The 21,126-nt window shown below is 40.4% G+C and overlaps 2 protein-coding genes across 4 annotated transcripts in view; one reads left to right on the plus strand and one right to left on the minus strand.

Moving 5' to 3' along the window:
* Positions 1 to 3,747: 3,747 nt before the first annotated feature.
* On the minus strand, positions 3,748 to 16,488 carry LOC144193027 (uncharacterized). Its single transcript, XM_077711831.1, has 8 exons — positions 15,898 to 16,488; positions 13,449 to 13,564; positions 13,191 to 13,294; positions 11,487 to 11,661; positions 11,282 to 11,390; positions 9,637 to 9,722; positions 5,090 to 5,160; positions 3,748 to 4,956 (listed from the first exon to the last, which is right to left on the minus strand). The coding sequence occupies exons 1-8, from the start codon at positions 16,363 to 16,365 to the stop codon at positions 3,881 to 3,883; spliced, it is 2,205 nt and encodes a 734-aa protein (XP_077567957.1). The 5' UTR covers positions 16,366 to 16,488; the 3' UTR covers positions 3,748 to 3,880.
* A 4,279-nt stretch (positions 16,489 to 20,767) lies between these two features.
* Positions 20,768 to 21,126, plus strand: part of LOC144193019 (guanine nucleotide-exchange factor SEC12-like) — an 18,233-nt gene continuing 17,874 nt past the window's right edge. For all 3 annotated transcript variants that reach the window (XM_077711822.1, XM_077711823.1, XM_077711824.1), the window contains exon 1: positions 20,768 to 20,933. The gene's annotated coding sequence lies outside the window, so the exon portion shown is untranslated. The remainder of the gene's footprint in view (positions 20,934 to 21,126) is intronic.

Below are 21,126 nucleotides of genomic sequence, written 5' to 3' on the forward strand. Positions count from 1 at the left end.
TTTGTGTTTTTTTAACATGAGCGTGATGATTTGTGGACACCCGTGTGCAATTTGAACACAGTGTGTTTTATGTACATTTTACAAAAAGAGCAATATTGAATACGAAACACTCGGTGTCAGGTCCACACTGTACATTCAACAAGGTCAAACACAAGTATGCACACCAAGACAGATGGAGTGAGATTTTAATGCTTCTGCAGAAGGGGAGCACGGAGAGAAACAGTCAGTTATTCTGTGTAAGACTCCAGTCAATCTCCGACTGTTTCCTCCCGCCAATCTCCAACTCACCCTTCTGCATTAACGGATTTTATTAGAACAAGATTGTGTATGATAAGATATTATATATTATTATTATAATTATATAATTAGATTATATATTGACAAATGGTCGCTATGACAAGGATGCTTTTTATTATTCGTACTGTAACATACTTTTTGTTACACAAGAAGCATGGTAGTAAAATCAGTCCTTCCTCATAAGTTGCCCGTCTCTCTGAATGTGCCGAGTTAACTCTGGCAATATGTCTGTATTTCAATTAAAGCAATTAATAATTAGAACTTTAGGTTTGACTTCCTGGAAGGTCCAGTAATCACATTTTCTTTGGTGACTTGGACCTTCAAATATCTGCTCATTTACTTTTTTTTTTTAATTTTGTTACTACTGCTCTCCAAATAATTTTTGCTGACTAAACATAAACTTACTTTTTTTTTCAAATCAAAAATATGTTAGCACTTACTTTAAGAAAAAAAATGAATTAATTCTGCCTACATGGGATGTGGTAAGGAAAAAGTCAAATTAGGGCAGGAGTAACCAAGTCTGTTTTCCATATCTCCTTCCCCTACCACACCTGAATCAAATAAGCAATTAAAAAATATCTATGAATTAAACAAAACTCCCATTAAAATATGCACAAATCCTACTTAAATTTTACCTTATTTTACACATTTGTCCTCCTCACTTCTCATTTCTGCTGAAGGTGTCACTTGAGATAGTCAAGTTCCCATTTATATGCAATATATTTCCATGATTTTGCTTTCATTTATTTAATAAGGGATAGCTTATATGAATGATATAAATGAATATTTATATTCATGTTAATGAGCATAGATATGTAAGATTGTAGTTGAGGGCTAATTTCCATTTATAGTCCATTGTGTAGGTTGAGGACAGACGGTTGGGTCTGAAGTTACAGATCCCCATACCAACCGTGCACAAAGGAAAAACGAGGCATGAGACTGTGTTATATTTTAAAGCGACCGCGCGGCTGGGAAAGGTTCGGAGGCGCGAGTCCATGTCCATGATGGACTCGCGCTCGGCTCTGCGGACCTTTTCCTTCTTCCTAACCCTCTTCAATCCGTGTCCCGGTTAAATGTCATAGGGACCTTCAATCCATATTACAATCAACAGTGTCACCACCATCATAGGTGTCACTAAGTGTCACTGTTTGGCTGCGGATTCGTCATAGAGCCAAGAGGAAATATGTATGTCCTTTGAAATGCACTTATTGTTTTACGCAACTTCACACGATCTCACACACTAGACCAGGGGTGGGCAAACTTTTGGGCCTGGGGACCACATTGACTTTAAAAATCTGACAGATGCGCCGGGTCAGTACAAGATACGATACATATAAAAAAAACTATCTGTTAGCAGTACATATGTAACATAAACGGAAAAAAAGGACTAAAGTATTAACATACTCATCACTCGTCGTAAAAGTATAAAATCAAGTGAAAAGAATTGTATTAAGAAATATTAAAATGTCATTTAAAAAAGATAAAGGGGCTATAAAACACACACAAAAAATAAGAGTGGACAGAGCTACTGTCACTGGCTTCCGCGTGACGGTCCCATCGGAAAGGGGGGGGGCATCGGGACAACGCCCGCGAGGCGTTTTAATCCGGCCCGCGGGCGTTGTCCAAATGTGGCACACGGGCCGTAGTTTGCCTATATACGTTCTATACGCACGCACACAGTCACACGGCAGATTCAGACAGTTTTCTTGCAAATTCACCACTTGTTCTTATATGTGCACAGTAGAGTAAAAAGGAATGTATTCAAAAATGTTAAAAAGTAATGAAAAGAAAAGATAGAAGGGCTGGTGTGTTGGTGCGGCCCGGGGAAGAAAGCTGCTTTGTACAACAACAAAAAAATGAATTTTCTTTAAAATGTGTAGTTCTTGTATTATCCGCTAGGGGCAGTGTTTTAGTACGTGCAGACAACATGAATTGACATTTGTTAATGTTCGAATGTTATTCTCTTGTTCATTATATATTGTTCATAATGTAAAAGGAAAATTCTGTTGATAAACATTTTGATAATTTACTCATTCTTTGCACTAATTATTAGTATTAGTGACTAATACAAAGGAAAAAAGTGGGCTTATTGTTAGTTCTATGTAATTTGGCAATGAGTTTACTGGTTTGGCCCACTTGATCTCAAATTAAGCTGTATTCGGCCCGCAGACCAAAGGGAGTTTGACACCCCTGGGATAGGGCTTTTGAGGATTGCAGTTGGCCACCCCTGAATTAGGAAGTTTGACAGCATGTCTTATTTTTACATAATTTACCAGGTCCAGGAGGGAAATAGAATTACAAATCACATAGGCAAAGAGAACAGCAACTTTTTTTGAGATGCGGCACACCATCGGAAAATCTTTTAATTTAAAACTATTTTGCCTATATTAACAGTAGTCATTCTCAAAGTTTTATCGGCAAGAATCACATACACCTCCAATATATTCCAACATCTAATTTATCCCACTAACCTAATGTCACCGAAGGTTGATGCCTGCAGACCCTGAACGACCTCCAGTCCAATCACTTTTTTCTGTTCACCCATAATAGTCAAAAAGAACCAAACTTCATGAATGTTTTTTTGTGACAAAGAATTATCTGTTCCAATCAGTCAGAGAAAAATCAGAGTTGTAGATATAACTGGAAACTCGAGAGAGCCATGACATTATGTTCTCCACAGGTGTATGTAAACTTTTGACCACAACTGTAAATCTAATATTACACAAAAAAAATTGCTCACAGACTTTGCGTCGTGTAATGTTGATGCCGTACAAACCAAACAAATTAAGGTTGATGTTAGAGGAAAAAAAATGCATCAAAATCACTTTCACAATAAGAATCTGTAATTTAACATTCAGCATATTTCAATTTTAATCTTTGTAAAAGTGCAATTTTAATCTCATTATATTCATAATAATTGCTCTCTTTGAAATATTACATTGTATGTATTAGATAACCTTATTCATCCCGTATTCGGGAAAGTTCGTTGTCACAGTAGCAAGAGGGTGAGGATGCAGAAATAGGAAAGGCATTTTAGACATAAATAGATTGGTAATAAGTAAATAAGCGTGTTGCTGAAATTTACGTGTACGTACGCACGCGCACGTACGCGTACACACACAGATGTACATGCATGCATACGGTAGGTCTTAACACTCAGCCATTTTTTTCCAAAAGAGCCTAACAGCTGATGGGAGGAGGTATCTGCGGAAGCACTCCTTCCTCCAAGGAGGGTGCAGCAGACTTCTTGCAATTTTCCCACGTCACACTTGACCATCAGGGCACGCAAATTTGTGAAGCGTTCCTCATTTTTCCACCTATTTCCTTATACGCAGCTGTGTATGATGACAATAAAGGCCTTCAATATACAAATTTTTTTGACACCAGTGTGCCGCGGCACAGTGGTTGGGAAACACCGTACTACAGGCGATCAATGACATGGATAAAAAGTAGAATTATAATGCAATTTATTGCAACACTTCCCAAATCAGGCAACACTTTCTACTGACAATACATGGTACAGAGTATTTTTTTCTTATATTGCAATTGATTTTGTTACATGCACAGCTCACTTGGTCAATTATCAATTCCAAAGTCCATGTTCTGCCATGGGCCACTCTATCAGATGACTCTTTTCATGCACTTTGCTTGTGATTATCATCACAGAGGTGTGCTGAGATTTGCCAACCCCTTCCTGAACAGTAAGAGAACCTAAAGTGTCACTAAATTTGCTCTCTGTCGCAGCTGCATTGGCAAACTGACTGTGCTTGAGCGCTTCACCTTCAATTCCAGAATTACAGTCAGAACCATCGACACATGCTTGGCCTCTGAATTCTGGTTGTCTGGTTTTAGGATGTTGGAACTGATCTTCTTCATCAAGTCCTTTTCTGTTAACATAGAAATCTGCTTGCTCTTCTATCCTTTTTAGTTGTTTGTTACCAGATTCATCTGAAGACTTGGAATAGGTCTTGGCTGATTGTAAATCAAAATCAATTTTATCTTTAGGAGACTCTTCTCTAGCTTGTATCTCCAGTCTAATGGGATCAGCTGCAGCGGTCGGAGTAGAAGAAGTATATCCAGCACTTGCGTTGCTCTGTTTAACCTTGACTGTATCATTCTTTGGTTGGCAACTCTTTTCATTGGAGCACAGTTTAGCAATTGGAATCAAGTCTGTGGAAATGTTTTTTGAAGGAATAAGACTGCTAACAATGCTGGAATTGTGAGCAACTGAAATTGTGTTTTTAGAAACAACCTTTGGAGTGGCACTGTTAGCAGTGAATAAACCACTGTTTGAGCTACTATAAGCTAAAGTGATTTCTCCTCTCTCAGACACATCTTCCGTGCCATGTTTCATGATAATAGTGCCATCTGATGTTGTGTGTGTACTTTCATTCATTTTCATCGACATGCTGACCACTGAACTAGACATTAGTTCTTCCCCTTCATACGGAAACGGGAAAGTCTTGTCACCATCATCAATCTCTTCTGTCTTATTGTCTGGCTTCGGCACTTTTAGTAGTGTGCGAGACTCCCGAAAGAGATTTTGTTGGCCCCTTTCTTCTTCCTCTACTGATTTTGGAGGTAAAGGCTTGATGTTTGACCATTCTTCATCCAGGTAGTGAGTGTTTAAGACAGGACTGCTCACGATGGCCTTCACAGCTGTGGAGGACAGAAAACTAACTCTTAAAACTTTACAGGTGAGGCTAGCAACAGTTTTTCACTTTACCAATCAAGGTATAAAATGTGTGTGGTCTTTACATGAGAAATGAAAGCATATATTTGAGTAACTTACAGTCCTGCTTGTCACCACAGATGGATTCACAGCAGGAACAAGTTGACAGTGGTGAATCTAGCTCCTCCCACCTATACAAACAAAACGGCAGCCATACAAGTCTAAAATCAAAACATGCGTTATTTTTTGGTTTCTGCTCAATGAGATTGACAGTGACAATAAACAATAATAACAATGGAAAGCAAAATTCAAAGCTCATGACAGTTACGCATAAATCTTTTATTTTACACAAACAGAAGCAATTTCCTACCTTACAATGCGGCTAATCTTAAAATGTAAATTTCCGTTTCGTTTTTCAGAAGCCAACATTAAAACTTAAACACGTAAACATATCTAAGACTGTCGGTATGTACTTCTTAAAATGAGAAACAAATACAGGGACCCCAATGTTTTTGCCCAAGGAAAAACACTATGAAGTCCAAGAATTTAACCTAGGAATCACGTTTGACTCTCAACTTGTCTAAATGACAGATAAAAAACATGGTAAATTCAATTCAATTTTTCCAATGATAGGTTCTTTAAAAACTAACACCTGAGACCGTGAAATTATATTTTGACACAATGATCTTATCAGACATGATTTACTGCCTAACAAGTAGGTCATCAGCTTGCAAAACAACACTAAAACCAATTAAAACACCAAGCTCCTCCTCCACTGCAACATTTTGTACAAAAACATTCCAACATACCAACAAGGGCTGGCTACCGAGGCAACTGTGTAGTTCCCTTCAAAAAGAGTGTTTTCAGCCAAAGCACCTTGGTCCTCCCCGCACATTCCTGGAACTTAATACCAATTAATATATGTGAACTACCTTCACTGAACCTCTCCGCCCATTTCTTAGACGAACAAAATTTTGATCATAACGTTGCCTAGAACTGCACGTCAATGCGTGTGTGCGCGTGTGTCATTGCCTTACTGATTGACTTTGGTGCAGGCAGTTTGGGTTTGATACCCACTAGGTGGCACTGGAATTATGAGTGAGTGGTCGTGTATCTGCGTGTCCTACGACTGACTGGTGACCAGTCTAGGATGTAGCCTGTCTTTCACCCGAAGACAGCTGGGTTAACACAAAACACACAAGATGTACTACAGGTATCATTCACTCATCTTCCATACCGCCCACCTTCGAAGGTGCTTTGGCTAAATGCACTCTTTCTGAAAGAATCTATACACTCTTTTGCGGACTTCGTTTCCTCAAAATATAACCAACATAAAAATTACCAAAAGCACCTTACTAAAGAAATTATCCTGGACTTTCGCAAACGCAGCACGAACCTGGCCCCACTCCTCATTAACGGAGTATGTGTAGACAGGGTCCAATCCTTCAAATTTCTGGGAGTCCATGTCACGGCTAGGCCCTCCTGGTCTACAAACACCACAGTGGTAGTGAAAAAGGCCCAGAAACGACTCCACTTTCTCAGGGTACTGAGAAGGGACAAATTGGACACCAAGCTTCTGGCAACCTTCTACAGAGCCACTGTGGAAAGCATCCCGACTTACGGCATTACAGTGTGGTATGCCGGAAGCACGGCAGCAGACAAAAAAGCCATGCAGAGGGTGATAAACACTGCCCAGAAGATCGTCGGATGCTCTCTGCCATCACTAGAAGACATTGCCAACCCCCAGTACCTCAGAAAAGCCGGGTCCATTGTTGGGGACCCATACCATTCTGGACACGGCCTATTCCAGTTGCTTCCATCTGGCAGATGCTACAGGTCCTACAAAGCACGGACAAACAGGCTCAAGGACAGCTTTTTCCCAACAGCCATCAGGACTCTGAACCTGCAGCAACACGTGACGTGACGACAACACAAATCCCTTCTATGAAATTAAGTCGCAATGAAGTAACCGGAAGTTCGTTTGGTATGGATCTGCCTTCCACAGGCTGACTGAGGGAGGGTAAGTATAAAGACTGAGAGAGGTAAGTGATCCATCTTATTCTTGTTGGCATCGGTGAGGCAACTTGCAGTCGCCGGATTGATGGCGCTCAAGGCGGAGAGCTAACAAGTATGAATATGTCATACATGTCATAAATGTGTCTTGCCTGGGAAGACGAACTTATGGAAAAGCACTATACAATTTCGTCATACGCTGCTGAGGGTATGATGACTACTAGGCTTTTTGTCAAGTCAATGATGACGACAATGCCCATGCCTGATTTTCATTTTTCATTTTCATTTACCGGAGGAAAGAAATACAGGTCGTTTAGAATATGGTAGAGTGCTCAATTTTTAAGCCAGGATTCAGTGCCTCTCCAGTACTGCACAGTTTTCAATCCATTCCAGGATTTTGGGCCTTTGTACACTAATTGCATGTCTTCCTGTATAAACTGATACGTGCATTTCTAACGATCAGTATTTTGGCCCATGCTGTTATGCCAAAATACATCCCCAATCAATTGCTAAAATGGATTGTATCATGGAAGCATAACAGGGTACGGAGTATTGCACACCTTGTGCACTTTTGTGCCACAAACTGGTGGCTGCATGCTTGACTTTTCTAAGGCAGTTTATTTTGTGCTGTTTTTCCACAGGCTTCTTGCGACCATATTGACTATTTAGAATTAAATGCTGGATTGCTCACACAATTTTGAGAGTGCCGTTTCCCTCTAAGGTATCGCACTATTTTTGACTTCTGAGTCTGTCAAGTCCCTCTTCTAGTTCATTTCACCAAAGGAAAGGAAGTTGCTTAATTATGCACACCTAATATAGGGTGTTGAATGTTGATGTCATTAAGCCACGTGCCTCATCATTAACAGAGAGGCACATCATCTGATATGCTGAATTGGATGTGGGCTTTCAAGCCTATATACGGTTGGGGTCAAAAGTTTACATACACTTGTGAAGAACAATGTCATGGCTCTCTTGAGTGTCCAGTTAATTCTACAACTATTTCTTCTCTCTGATAGAGTGATTGGAACAGATACTTCTTTGTCACAAAAAAACATTCATGACGTTTAGTTCTTTTATGACTTTATTATGGGTCAACAGAAAAACAGTGATCAAATCTGCTCGGTCAACAATATACATCCAGCAGCGCAAATATTTGGTAACATGTCCCTTGGCCATTTTCACTTCAATTAGGCACTTTTGGTAGCCATCCACAAGTTTCTGGCAAGCTTCTGGTTGAATCTCTAACCACTTCTCTTAACAGAATTGGTGCAGTTCAGTTAAATTTGATGGCTTTTTGACATGGACTTGTTTCTTCGGCTTTGTCCACAAGTTCTCAATGGGGTTTAAGTCAGGACTTTGGGAGGGCCATTCGAAAACCTTAATTCTAGCCTGATTTAGTTATTCTATTACCACCGTTGATGCGTGTTTGGAGTCATTGTCTTGTTGGAACGCCCAACTGTGCTCAAGACCCAAACTTAGGGCTGATGAATTTAGGTTATCTTGAAGAATATGAAGGTAATCCTCCCTCATTAGCACATTTACTCTCTGTAAAGCACCTGTTCCATTGGCAGCAAAACAGCCCCACAGCATAATACTACCACCACCGTGCTTGACAGTAGGCATGGTGTACTTGGGGTTAAAACCCTCACCTTTTCTCCTCCAAACATATTGCTGGGCATTGTGGCCAAACCACTCGATTTTAGTTTCATCAGACCACAGAACTTTCCTCCAGAAGGTCTTATCTTTGTCCATGTGATCCGCAGCAAATCTCAGTCGACTCTTAAGATAACGCTTTTGGAGCAAGGGCTTCCTTCTTGCACGACAGCCTCTCAGTCCATGGAGATACAAAACATGCTTGACTGTGCACACTGACACCTAAGTTCCAGCAGTTTCTAATTCTTGGCAGATCTGGTTTTTGGTGATTGTCGGTTGAATACTCACCCTCCTGACCAATTTTCTCTCAGCAGCAGGTGATAGCTTGAGTTTTCTTCCTGATCGTGGCAGTGACAAAACAGTGCCACTTTATACTTACAAACAATTGTTTGCACTGTTGCTATTGGAACTTGCACCTGCTTTGAAATGGCTCCAAGGGACTTTCCTGACTTGTTCAAGTCAAGGATTCGCTTTTTCAGATCCATGCTGCGCTACTTTGACTTTCCCATTGTAGCGTTTGAATCCAATGAGCCCTATTTAAATAGCATCAGAGAAGTCATCAGCTGTAGTCACTCAATCTCTCAAGAAGTTAAGCGGCCATGCTATGAAGCTCATTTCACTAACACAACTTTCTATGTCACCAAAATTGCTAACCCGTGTTGCTGTAAGTATATATTTGACTCAGCAGATTTTAAAAAGTTTTCTGTTAACCCATAATAAAGTCATAAAAAAATATTCATGAATGTTTTTTTGTGACAAAAAAGTATCTGTTCCAATCATTCTATCAGAGAAAAATCTGAGTTGTATAAATAACCGGAAACTCCAGAAAACCATGACATTATGTTCTTCACAAGTGTACGTAAACTTTTGACCACAACTGTAGCTTAGCTATATTGTAAGACAATGTGTATAAAGAGGACGTGGTGAAAATACTCTTACCTAATAATTCTCCAGTCCCTGTAAGTAAAACTTTCCAATGATTTTGACCCTAGGGGACTTACCTTCTAGTGGACTGATTATAGTTACAAGACTTGGCTGTGTGGGAAGTGGTGGCACCAACTGACATTGAACAATGTAGGTACAGTACCTATGCACAAAAAAACTAGAGTAAATTCTATTACATTCACTATTCAAAATGTTCCTGATCGGACTTTTTCAAAAATCGGGTAAAAATTCAGATTTGGTTAATGTTTTGCTATGGCAGTTAAATCGTTATGGTAAATGATCCATAGGATTAATGCAAAAATATATCGATACTTCACAGATCATTTTAACACTACTGGAACAAACCTTGAAGTAAAAAAACAAATGTCCAACAAATCACCACTAAAATAGCCTAATTTATTGCATTGGTTTATTCATATATTCATGTAAAATACCTTATCTAAACTACTTGTTTGCAATCTTATTTTGTTGCTGCACACCTGAAAAAGGGATCTCTTGTTTTTTTTCTTACCGTGTTGAAGTCATCCTTTATGGTTATAATTTTTTGCAGAAACTCAGTTCAAGATTGGGTAGACAAAAAATATGGTGCTCGGTCTTTTGGTCGCCGGTCTTTTGGTCGCCGGTCTTTTGGTCGCCGGTCTTTTGGTCGCCGGTCTTTTGGTCGCCGGTCTTTTGGTCGCCGGTCTTTTGGTCGCCGGTCTTTTGGTCGCCGGTCTTTTGGTCGCCGGTCTTTTGGTCGCCGGTCTTTTGGTCGCCGGTCTTTTGGTCGCCGGTCTTTTGGTCGCCGGTCTTTTGGTCGCCGGTCTTTTGGTCGCCGGTCTTTCGGTTACGTCCCTGGCTGTCTTTTACCAGGGAAATCACTAGCCTGGACTCGGTTTAAACTTCCAAAGAGCTCTAGTATCTGTATTTAATCATTAAATGCTGTTTTCCGCACGATTTTAGCACATTATAAATATTATAAATATACAAAATATTCCTGAATACTCTTGTCATGGGAAGAGTATTTAGGAATATTTTTATTAAGCAGCAGCACCATATTTGAACTTGTAGTTGTTTAATTGAAAACTCCTTGGAGTTCGAGATACGCGGAAATTTATACTTGTTAAATATATTTAAATTTTAAATAATTTACCAATATTTTAGGAAATATATATTCAAAATGATTTGCTGAGAACCTTAATTCAAAGATTAATCTCAATGTGTTCTATTCTGGTGTAAATTACAGTATCTACTGTTATAACTCCTTTTCTTGTTTGGCCATGAATAAATGTCCTTGTTATTCTAAATGAATGTTGTTATTTGTAACTTATTCTAAATGAATGTTATCAGTAACGGGCCGAATCTGGCCCGCGGGCCGAGGTTGAAAAACTTGTACAAACACGACCGGGGGCGGGGCAAGCGCGTCGGCTAAATGTTCATCGGCTAGATAGTCTGTCGGCCAAATAGTTTGGCTAATTCTACGTTCAGCTAGATCGTCTTTCGGTGAGTTGGCTGTCGGCCAGATGTCAGTCGGCTAAATGTCTTTCGGCATGTAGACCGGCCAGAGTCTGAAACCTGTGTGTGTGTGTGCGTGTGTGATAAATATGTAAAAATCAGTAATCAGGAAGGGGGCAAACACTTTTTCACGACAACGTATAATACAAAGTGTTAGTTGTCATTACATAGTTGGAATTCAGAAATGGATAATATATGGTTTCTCACTTGTGAGCCGGTCCGGAGAAGAAAAGCATCCATGGAAAACTTCAGCAAGTTATCACTCCTTGACCAGAAGTAGGAGGAACTGCCTTGTCTCTCACTGTCGGTCATACAGCTGCAAAATCAATGCCCAAGTGCTTCATTTAATGTAACTTAAAAACTAATAACTTTGATCAACTGTTCTAAGTTTATGTTCTTACTAGAGACACACCCATAATTCGTGATGAGAGCAACTTTGGGCATGCTAATCGGGTCTTTGGAAGGCGTCACATGGCATGAGTCAACAAAAAGCATCTCCCCTGGCAAGAGGCTTCCTGTCTGGGCCACAAAATTCACTGGCTCCCCCAAGGCAAATGAGTGTTCCGGAGAGAGGGGTTCCCACTCGGCTGATAAAAATACATTCAATAGATTATACACACACAAATACAACAGCAACTTCATACTAAACCGTTCTTCACTGCTGTTACCAAGTCTATTCCACTTGACCGTGCATTGGGTCGCTCCACAGCACTGAAAGTCTGTTCCATGTATTCTATGACACGTACATTAGCTGCACAAAGCCAAACAGAGCAGCAGGTGGATGGAATTGAGGGAAATGGCAATTATGAAAATACAAATGGGACGGCCCGGTAGCGCGAGTGGTTAGTGTGTCGGCCTCACAGTTCTGGGGTCCTGGATTAAAATCCAGGGTCGGTCCACTTGTGTAGTTTGCGTGGTCTCCCTGGGCCTGCGTGGGTTTCCTCCAGGTACTCCGGTTTCCTCCCACATTCCAAAAACATGCACGATAGGCCAATTGGACACCCTAAATTGCCCTGAGGTATAGGTGTGCGTGTGCATAGTTGTCCGTCTCCTGAGTGCCCTGCGATCGGCTGGCCACCAATTGAGTGTGCCCCTCCCGCCTCTGGCCCGGAGTCAGCTGGGATAGGCTCCAGCACTCCCCACGACTCTGAGGTTAAAGCGGTTCAGAAAATGAGACAAATGTTTTTTCAGAAAAGTATTCATCACTGTAGGTAGAAATCATCTCCAACTCAGTTACGTGGTAAAGAAAGGTCCTAAACAGGTAAAATTAAAGTGCTACCCTCAAGATAGTGATGGTGCACAGAAGCGAAGTGACTCAAAAAGCACAACTGATTGGAACATTCAGTCAACGAGAATGCACTATTTACCTTTCCATGCAGGCAGGGTATTTGGCAATAATGTCAAACGTGATTGTTTGGTCAATAGTGGTTACACAAAGTGGGGTAAAAGGGCTTTATGTACGTGTATTATTAATTTTCTAACAGGTGAGGTTATTGAGTTTGGAGTAGAGTAACTTAAATCCACTCAAACAGGGAATCGCATGGTTTTTATTTAGCATAATAGGCTTATGCTGTCAATGAGCAAAAAAACATATAGCTACAAAATCTGTACAAAAGTTATTACCCAGTTCTTGTTTTTGAGATTTTTATCAATGCTTAATCTTTACTACATTAATTTCCATCCTTTGCTCCTCGGAGGGGCCAAGCCTCCCCTGTCCTCAGAACATGCCGTCAGCCCTGGGCATAATATTAAGTGATTGAAGCGGTATTAGGCGAAAAAAAAGTCTAAATAACGAGTTTGAAGTCCTTATCACTTATTTTTACGCTACGTGAACAGGAAGTTTCAGGGTATGTGGACTACAACTTTTGTCGAAGAAAAGGTGTGTACACAGAACAGCATTTGGTGAAGGGGCAGCGCGAACGCCACGTAGCGTGACAAAACGCAACTGGTTTGAAGGCAGCACGAGTGACATCTTTGGGTGGGGAAGTACCCCCCAACTAAAATACACCTTATCATTTTGTGTACACCAACCAATTAGTTAGGTTGCGACCCAAAAAGGGTGGATAGTGTGTAAACTGCAAGAGTATCAATGGAGCATACATATTTCTTTGCTTACCGTTGCAAACTGTTAGGCTGAAACTGAGTTTTGTTCGGAGACTCTTTCTGAATGTTGTGTGCTGCATCTGAGGTGTGTAGCCAACTTGGTAAGAGTAATGAAACCTGTAATAAAAAGGAATGTCATGAACAAACAGATAATAATGCTGAAGGTATTAAGGAGTACAGTTACTTCCCTACTCTCAAACTATTTAAATTTGAAAGCCCACTTGCTAAAATGTCAACTACTATAAAATAGTGCAGAAATAAGGGATAATACCTGTTATAATAGCAGTGGAGGGGCAGATTAAACGGTAGAACACGAATTATATAGTCCTGCGGTGGTGGGGTATAATAAAGAGCACAAGAATACACCAGTAGACCACCAGCAACCACCTGAAAAGGGTAAAATAAAAATTAACATTTTTCAAAAGCTTCACAACAGCTGCGTTGGAAAAGTGACAGATTTTTACTCATTATGGTCTTGCTGTGGCTATACGGTATAGCTATTTATAAGCCTTTCTTTACATTCCCCCATGGTGGTGAAAACCGTATTTATTCGAGAATAACGTGCACAACCTGAATAACGCGCAGCCTTTATTTGCGACAAAAAAATTGGTGTAATTTTTTTCCCACTTTTTCTCAGATCACATCATAGAATGCACCGATACTGGTAACTGGTAAATGCTGAACACGCGTCACCATGACAAAACATTTATCCACAACATGTGGCACGGAAACCTGGTTAAACTAACGAACAGCATTAACACAATTCTCAAATGGAATTTACAATTTTAAATCCTTAAATTCATCATCATATTATTTAACATTTTTGAAATTCGGATTAGTCATCATCAGATTTAAACAAGTGATTCCATTCTTCCTGAGCGAGGATAGCACTCACTGGGGACTCGAGTGAGTGGCTGCTCCTGCCCCTGGAGCAACTTTTTAAAATTCGATCTCCCCTATAAACTTGCCAAATGTTATTTGGAGAGGGATGGCTTTTGTAAAAGAATGTAGATCATATCCACTGAGAAGGGGGATATATATGTACATTCTTTGGGCTAAATAGAACGGGCTCTCCCTCGTCATCTGGCGGAAAAGACAGGTTTTACATCTCCCTTTATAACGGCTCCAGAGGGGACTTTGACCGGGGGAAGGTCCTTTTCACTGGGATTTGCTCATAAAAGCGAAGACGTGCATGTATAACGTGCACCCAAACTTTGCTTCAGTTTTTTGGTAAAAAACTTTGCACGTAATACACGAATAAATATGGTAATAATGAAAACAGGTCTGCAGCATTGTGGCCTTGTCTGCAAAGCAACCTCATGCCATATTTAGTGCATGTTTGTTCAGTGGGCCATGGTGAAAATAACCACATTTTATCACATTTGGCTTCAAACAATTTCTACAAACATGTTGAGGATTTTAGACATTCTTCTCTTTTTTTATCCAAACACATTTACCAGGAATCACTATTTAAAGACAGTTTTATATTGATATTGTAATATACCTTAGCTTTGTCACACAGTTATGGGTGGTTGTCTCAAAAATGTTGTCAAATTTAAAATGTTTCCACCATCCTTGCCCAGGGCCTTTGTAACTAGTTTTAGGATGTACTTCAGCAAATCAATATAAAGAGAATTCACTTAAGAGTAAAATGCCACTAATCAAAAAAACACAAGTTACTCACCAGAACGACTTCTAGTAACACAAGTAAATGTAATGCATGACTTTCCAACTCATGCAAATGAATTTTAAAAAAAATGCAAACTTAACATGGAAGTTGACTCTTAGACATGGTTTATTTATCCAGATTTGGAATTTTATCCAACATCATCACTCGAAACTAAAATAAAATGACTGATTTTTATAGATTAATAATTTAGGTGGGTGTTTGACTTCCTTAATACTATATAGTCCATTAAAAAAAGCTGCTACCATTTTATCGATTAACACAATTGGTAGTGAAATTTGGCACAAAACATGCACAAAAAAGTTGTGAACTCCATCTTTAAAAATAGAAGAAATAAAATTTTCTTGAGAATAAAAATAGCAAAATAAATTAGCTTTAAGCTATGTGTAATAAAATGTAGCAGTTATTTTTAGTATGAGCCACTCTAACCTTTTTGGATACAATGATCTACACTGCAGCAAGGGTATCAGACTCGGGTTGGTTCGCGGGCCACATTGACATCGATTTTATGTGGGCCGGACCATATAAGATATAATATTTAGATTTTTAAAATTATAATTGGATTAAAAGAACTGGATTAAAAGCCCTGAATATTCAGTTTTTTTATAGATCTAAAACAGTTTATTTTAGCGTTTTTAGATTTTACAAAATGCTTTTTGAACTAAAACAGAAAAAAATTGCAATTATTGATTTAAAAGGGGGAAAATCAGGAAATTTAATGTACATCTATACTCTTCATTTTAATTTGATCTTAAAATAGAAAGTCGGCACTCATGATTTACTTTCTTGGGCCACACAAAATGATGTGGCGGACCAGATCTGGCCCCCGGGCCGCCACTTTGACACGTGGTCGACTGTGAACATCTATTTAAAATGTATTGTTGTTTCACCTCATTCACTGTCAGCCCAGGACACAGAGTATGCTATGGTTGTTGGTAAAAGAGGGAAATTTACATTTAAAACGTTGTTTGACAGCAATAAACATCCAAACTATTTGCGACAAAGGAACGTGAAGTGTGCCTTAAGTGTATACCTGAGTTGCCGAGACACAGGGGTCGGTCAAAGCGTGGTCGAAAATCAGAAAGTGTGAAGACACCTTGGTGGGCTGACACGAACCCAGTCTGTACAGTGCTGGATTTGGCCAAGCGCGAAACTTGAAGCGGTCTACTCGCACAACTATTTCCCTGGAGCCACACCAAACTTCCACCGGGCGCGTACGTTGTTCCTGGGCTGCAATGTGGTACTGCGTAGTCTGCGCGGGGAACAACAACGCAGACAGTTCCGAAGGTACCGAGCTTTGGGTGGGAGTGGGCCGGAACAACTCTTTGGCTACAAGCGGCTGTGGTGCGTGCCAGAACACCGGCAGGTGGTAAAAGGGAGATTGCAAGGCTTCGTTTCTTACAAGCGGTTTTACCGCTTCTGACCAACTCAAGTGATGAACCGGACCACCCACTGCCAGGCTGCCATAAAATATCCACATGAGGCACGACATCACCAACATGACTTAAACTAAAAAGGAACCACCTGGGCAGCCGGAAGGTTGAGCTGAGCCGTTAGCAGCAAAATCACGCTGAAGTCTCATCGAGCGCCTTCATTAGCACACCTGTTTTCTCTGATTGGACCAGTGGGCGGGGATGCCGAGATGAGCTAAAATTGCTTTTTTTTAACCCCTTCATTCACATTTATTTTTACCAAGAATGCTTTTTAAAAATACATATAGTAGAATAGTGATGTCAAACATGTGACTCTGGGGCCCATTTACGGACCACGCGACTAAAACTTTTGTTTGCCCAATTTGACATCCGAATATTTGTGACAACAACAACAACCACAAAAAACGGGTGGCACGACGGCCTCACAGCTCTGGGGTCCTGGGTTCAAATCCAGGTCATGTCCACCTGTGTGGAGTTTGCATGTTCTCCTCGGCCTGTGTGGGTTTCCTCCCACATTTCAAAAACTTGAATGGTAGGCTGATTGGACATTGAATTGCCCTTAAGCATGGGTGTGAGTGTGCGTGGTTGTCCGTCTCCTTGTGCCCTACAACAGGCTGGCCACTGATTCAGGGTGTCCCCCGCCTCTGGCCCGGAGACAGCTGGGATTTGCTTCAGCACCCCACGCAACCGTAAGGAGGATAAAGCGGTTCAGAAAATTAGATGAGATTACTTAAGAAAAATCATTTTGATTTTCTTCACAAAGTTGATGAGGGTGCTGGAGCCTATCCCAGCCAATTATGGGCAGCACAAAGGGGTAAATATGATTTCTGGTAAATGTGTTTGGTTGCTAGCCAATTGCATGGAAAAATTTCAACCTAAGATTACATAAATCGGTTTGACTGGCAACAAAAAATGTTATATGGACTTCAGAATCCTTATGTGAATCAGGACCAACAAGAAAGAACATTTAAATACACTTTATTAATGTGTGACACTCAAAATACACTTTTAAATCAATAATGTAATCACGAAATAATCGAATGTGCCTAATAATGTTTGAAAAGAAATACGGTTATACATGATTGGCATTGAAACTGCCTTCCTTGCCCAGCGCAAATGTTCTTCATCTGTCTCAAAATACAGTGATACCTCGAGATATGGACTTAATTCGTTCCGGGACTGAGCTCGTATGTCGATATTTTTATAACTCGGATGAACGTTTCCCAAACAAATTAATTCGTTCCAACCCTCTGAAAAAACACCAAAAACAGAATATTGGATTGGAATTTTTTTATTTCTTCCAATTCCCCATTTATTAACAAAGTAACACATAACTAGTGGTTTAATATTACTAAAATGTGTATAATAGAACTAAAATTAGACGGATTTCACGTAGGTTAGAGAGAGAAGGACATAGAGGGCAATTGGGGGAGACTTTTTACACTGGTGAATATATAATAATATAAAATAAACAAATTTGACTGAACTTGGATTATGATGCAGACATACTCAAAAATAAGTTTAATCTAACCTTACACTAAATTTAATTCTAATTTTGTTTTACATTTTTATACCTTTCTGCCGGGTTGACCGTTTGCCCAGGCTCCATCCGGACTTTCACTATCGATGGGCTGTTTCCATTTGTATTCCCTTCAAAATATTCAGAAAATGAGGCACACAAATGTCCTCACAATAGGATAAGGCACGACTACTTGCCAACGAGAAGTAGTACTCCTCGTACTAGCCATCGCTACGCGATTCGTGCTGAGTGATGGAAAAAAACATTGAATAAAATGCAACCCTCCGCCCAGTCCTTGCAGATATCTGTTATACACGAAAGAGATGTGACCTTCTCTGGGGTCAGATTCCGCATCTTGGAGTCAGTCCTCATATCTGCCCCTAAACAGGAGGGTGGTAAGATGGTTGTGGGCTACTCCACAGAATCTGCCGTTTGGAAAATGTGAGACAGTGCATATTTTTTATTTTTTTTAAATTATTATTATTTTTTATCCCCCTGTATACAGTACACCATATAGAATACGGGTAGAGAGAGTGAAATTCATGTTATAACAAAAAAACTGTAAAATATGTTGTTTCAATGTAATATTTGTATTTTTGTATTTGTTTTTTCCGAGGTAGCTGATCCACAAAGTAGCGAGGGAACACTGTATTCTAAATTCTTGTGGTCAGTCCAAACCACAAATGGGTGATTAGCCCCTTCCAGGAATGCCACCACTCTTCCTTCTACAGCTAGTTTCACAGCAAGCAATTCAGAGTCCACAATGCCGTGATTGCATTCCGCCAGAGTCAGCCTAGAAAGTGCAAGGGTGCACATTTCCATCCCCCCGGTCTCTGGTCTGCGCTGAGAAGTGACAGCGCCAACACCCTCCTCGGAGGCATCCACCTCCACAATGAACTGTAGATTAGGGTCCTGGTGTGCAAGATGAGGTGAAACAGGCCTTATGATCACCAAAAGAGGCTCATGCTGCCTCTGACCAATGGAACAGGGATTTTTTGATGTGAGTGCCGTGAGGAGCGTGGCAATGCGGCTATAGTCCTGATAAACAGCCTACAGAAATTTTCGAACCTCAAAGAATGCTGTAGCTCCTTCCTACATTCAGGCTTGGGCCACTGAGCAACACTCGCCATTGTAGGGTCCATCCGTTGCTCCCTGTTGGCCACGACAAACCTGAAGAAGGTGGGCTGTGCAACATGAAACTTGCATTTATGTGCCTTCATTTAAACGCGGTTCTACAACAGGCATTGCAATACCTGTAGCATGTGTTGATTGTGTCCTGTGAGAGTGCTTGAAAAAAATAATGATGAACAATCATGAACTGATCAAGCTTGTCTCGAAGGGCATCATTTTTGAGAGCCTAGAAACTGCTGGTGCATTGCAGAGCCCGAAAGGCATCACCAGAAACTCAAAATGGCACAAAGAGGTGGTGAAGACTGTCCTTCATTCATCCTCCTCCAAAATGCGGACTACATGTAGGTGTTATAGAGGTCCAACTTGGTAAAAATGCGGGCCCTGTGAAGCGGAGCAAAAGAGGAGTTCATGAGAGGCAAGGGTTAGCTGTTCTTTATAGGGATGCTGTTGAGGCCCCGGATTTTTTCCCCAAGATGGATGGCACCGTTAGGCGGCCGCCGGTGCAGTAGCTCTATCCACTCTTATTTGTTTTTTGTGTTATACTGTTACGATCCCGTCGCGTAGTGCAACGCGATCGGGGGGGAAGGTGAACCCAGGTGCCGAGTCGCCGAGGAAAATGGAAAAGGGGAGGCAGATATGTTGCTCTTGTTGCTTGGTTTAATAAACGGGAAAAACATAACATAAACAACTTGGCTTTATCACTTACAACTACAGAAAAGAAACATGCAGCGTGGCGTGTCGTCAAGTGAACGGCATGACAAACGTGGAAACACAGGGAATGAAACCAGACGATCCGACAAACATTCAATAAAAACCATAATGCTTAAATAGCCAAAAAAAACCTAATCACCTAATTAGCCACAGCTGATAACAATCCTGACAGTACATCCCCTCTAAGGGACGGATCCTAGACGTCCCAAGGTCAATTCTAACATGAGAAATGAGAACAAGCAGGGAGTGCGGGTGGGAGACCGAGCAATGTCCGGGGGTCTTCCACACCAACCCATGAACAGACGGGGGCGTTAGTTTTGAATATAAGTGGGTTTGTCTTGTTTACCTATTTTGACCACTAGAGTGTAGTAGTGAGTAGACTATGCATTTCAAGATAAGTGTGGAGTTTGTAACAAATAGAATAATTGAGTTATAAAAGAAAGGAATATATATCACTACTGTGAATAATGTTAATTGGTTTATAGGTTGGTGAGATTATACTTTGAAATAATATGACACTAATCAATGAGTATCAATGAAAGTACGCATGCAGAAGAGTCTAATGAGAACGCCGACATGTAGGGAATTTGACTCTTATGAAAAATTATGATATAAAAAGGCGCTAGAAATAGTGTCGGTGGCCCAGTGCCGGCGTGACGCTCCCATTGGTGCATTCGGGACTTAGGTCTCTCACCAGCGGTTCTTATGTTTTACCACAGGTTACCGGAGAGCCATATAGTACACCCATCAAAGAGCCAGATGTTGCTTTCGAGCCATTGGTTCTCTACCCCTGTTTCAAACTCAAAAATGAGACCATGGGTTTTCTGTCTATAACTCAGAGATTCAGATATCACTTGTTCTCAGATTGTTCTCAAAGTAACAGCATTTATTTTCAAACAGATTACATCTATTTAGAAGAAAATCATCAAAATGACCTTATACATACAGCAATAACAACAACAAACATCGAATAAAAACAGTCAACGCAAAAATACAATACTGCTCAATAGTCCAAGAAAACATACGTTTCAACGCGTTTTCATCAAAGGCTCTATATACAGATTTTGAAAAGCATTTATAGTGGGTGATTTTCTCAGTGTGGTGACGTGTTCGGAATTTGCGATCTCCACGTCATCCCGCGTTGCATCATGGACGTATCGGCCATTTTACAGAATACTAGTATTTGATCTGAAGTGGTCAAATCTCAATGAAACATGATCCTTACAAATTCGTATAAATGATTCCGTGAGGGATACAAAACCTTTTACCATTAAGGTAGGTGACCTCCAATTTAACGATCAGTTAAAACGGCACGTAAGCAGAAAGTCACGATCGGATAGAATTTAGAACTGACTGAAAAAGTACATTTAGTAGCCTAGTATGGACATGTATGGAATATTATTTAGCGATACTGCCGTACTCTAGTGGGAAAATGCGGTCGGTTATTCCATAAGGATAGTGTTTGTCG

The sequence above is a fragment of the Stigmatopora nigra genome, unplaced genomic scaffold, assembly GCF_051989575.1.
Source record: "Stigmatopora nigra isolate UIUO_SnigA unplaced genomic scaffold, RoL_Snig_1.1 HiC_scaffold_43, whole genome shotgun sequence".
In the NCBI taxonomy this organism is placed as follows: domain Eukaryota; kingdom Metazoa; phylum Chordata; class Actinopteri; order Syngnathiformes; family Syngnathidae; genus Stigmatopora; species Stigmatopora nigra.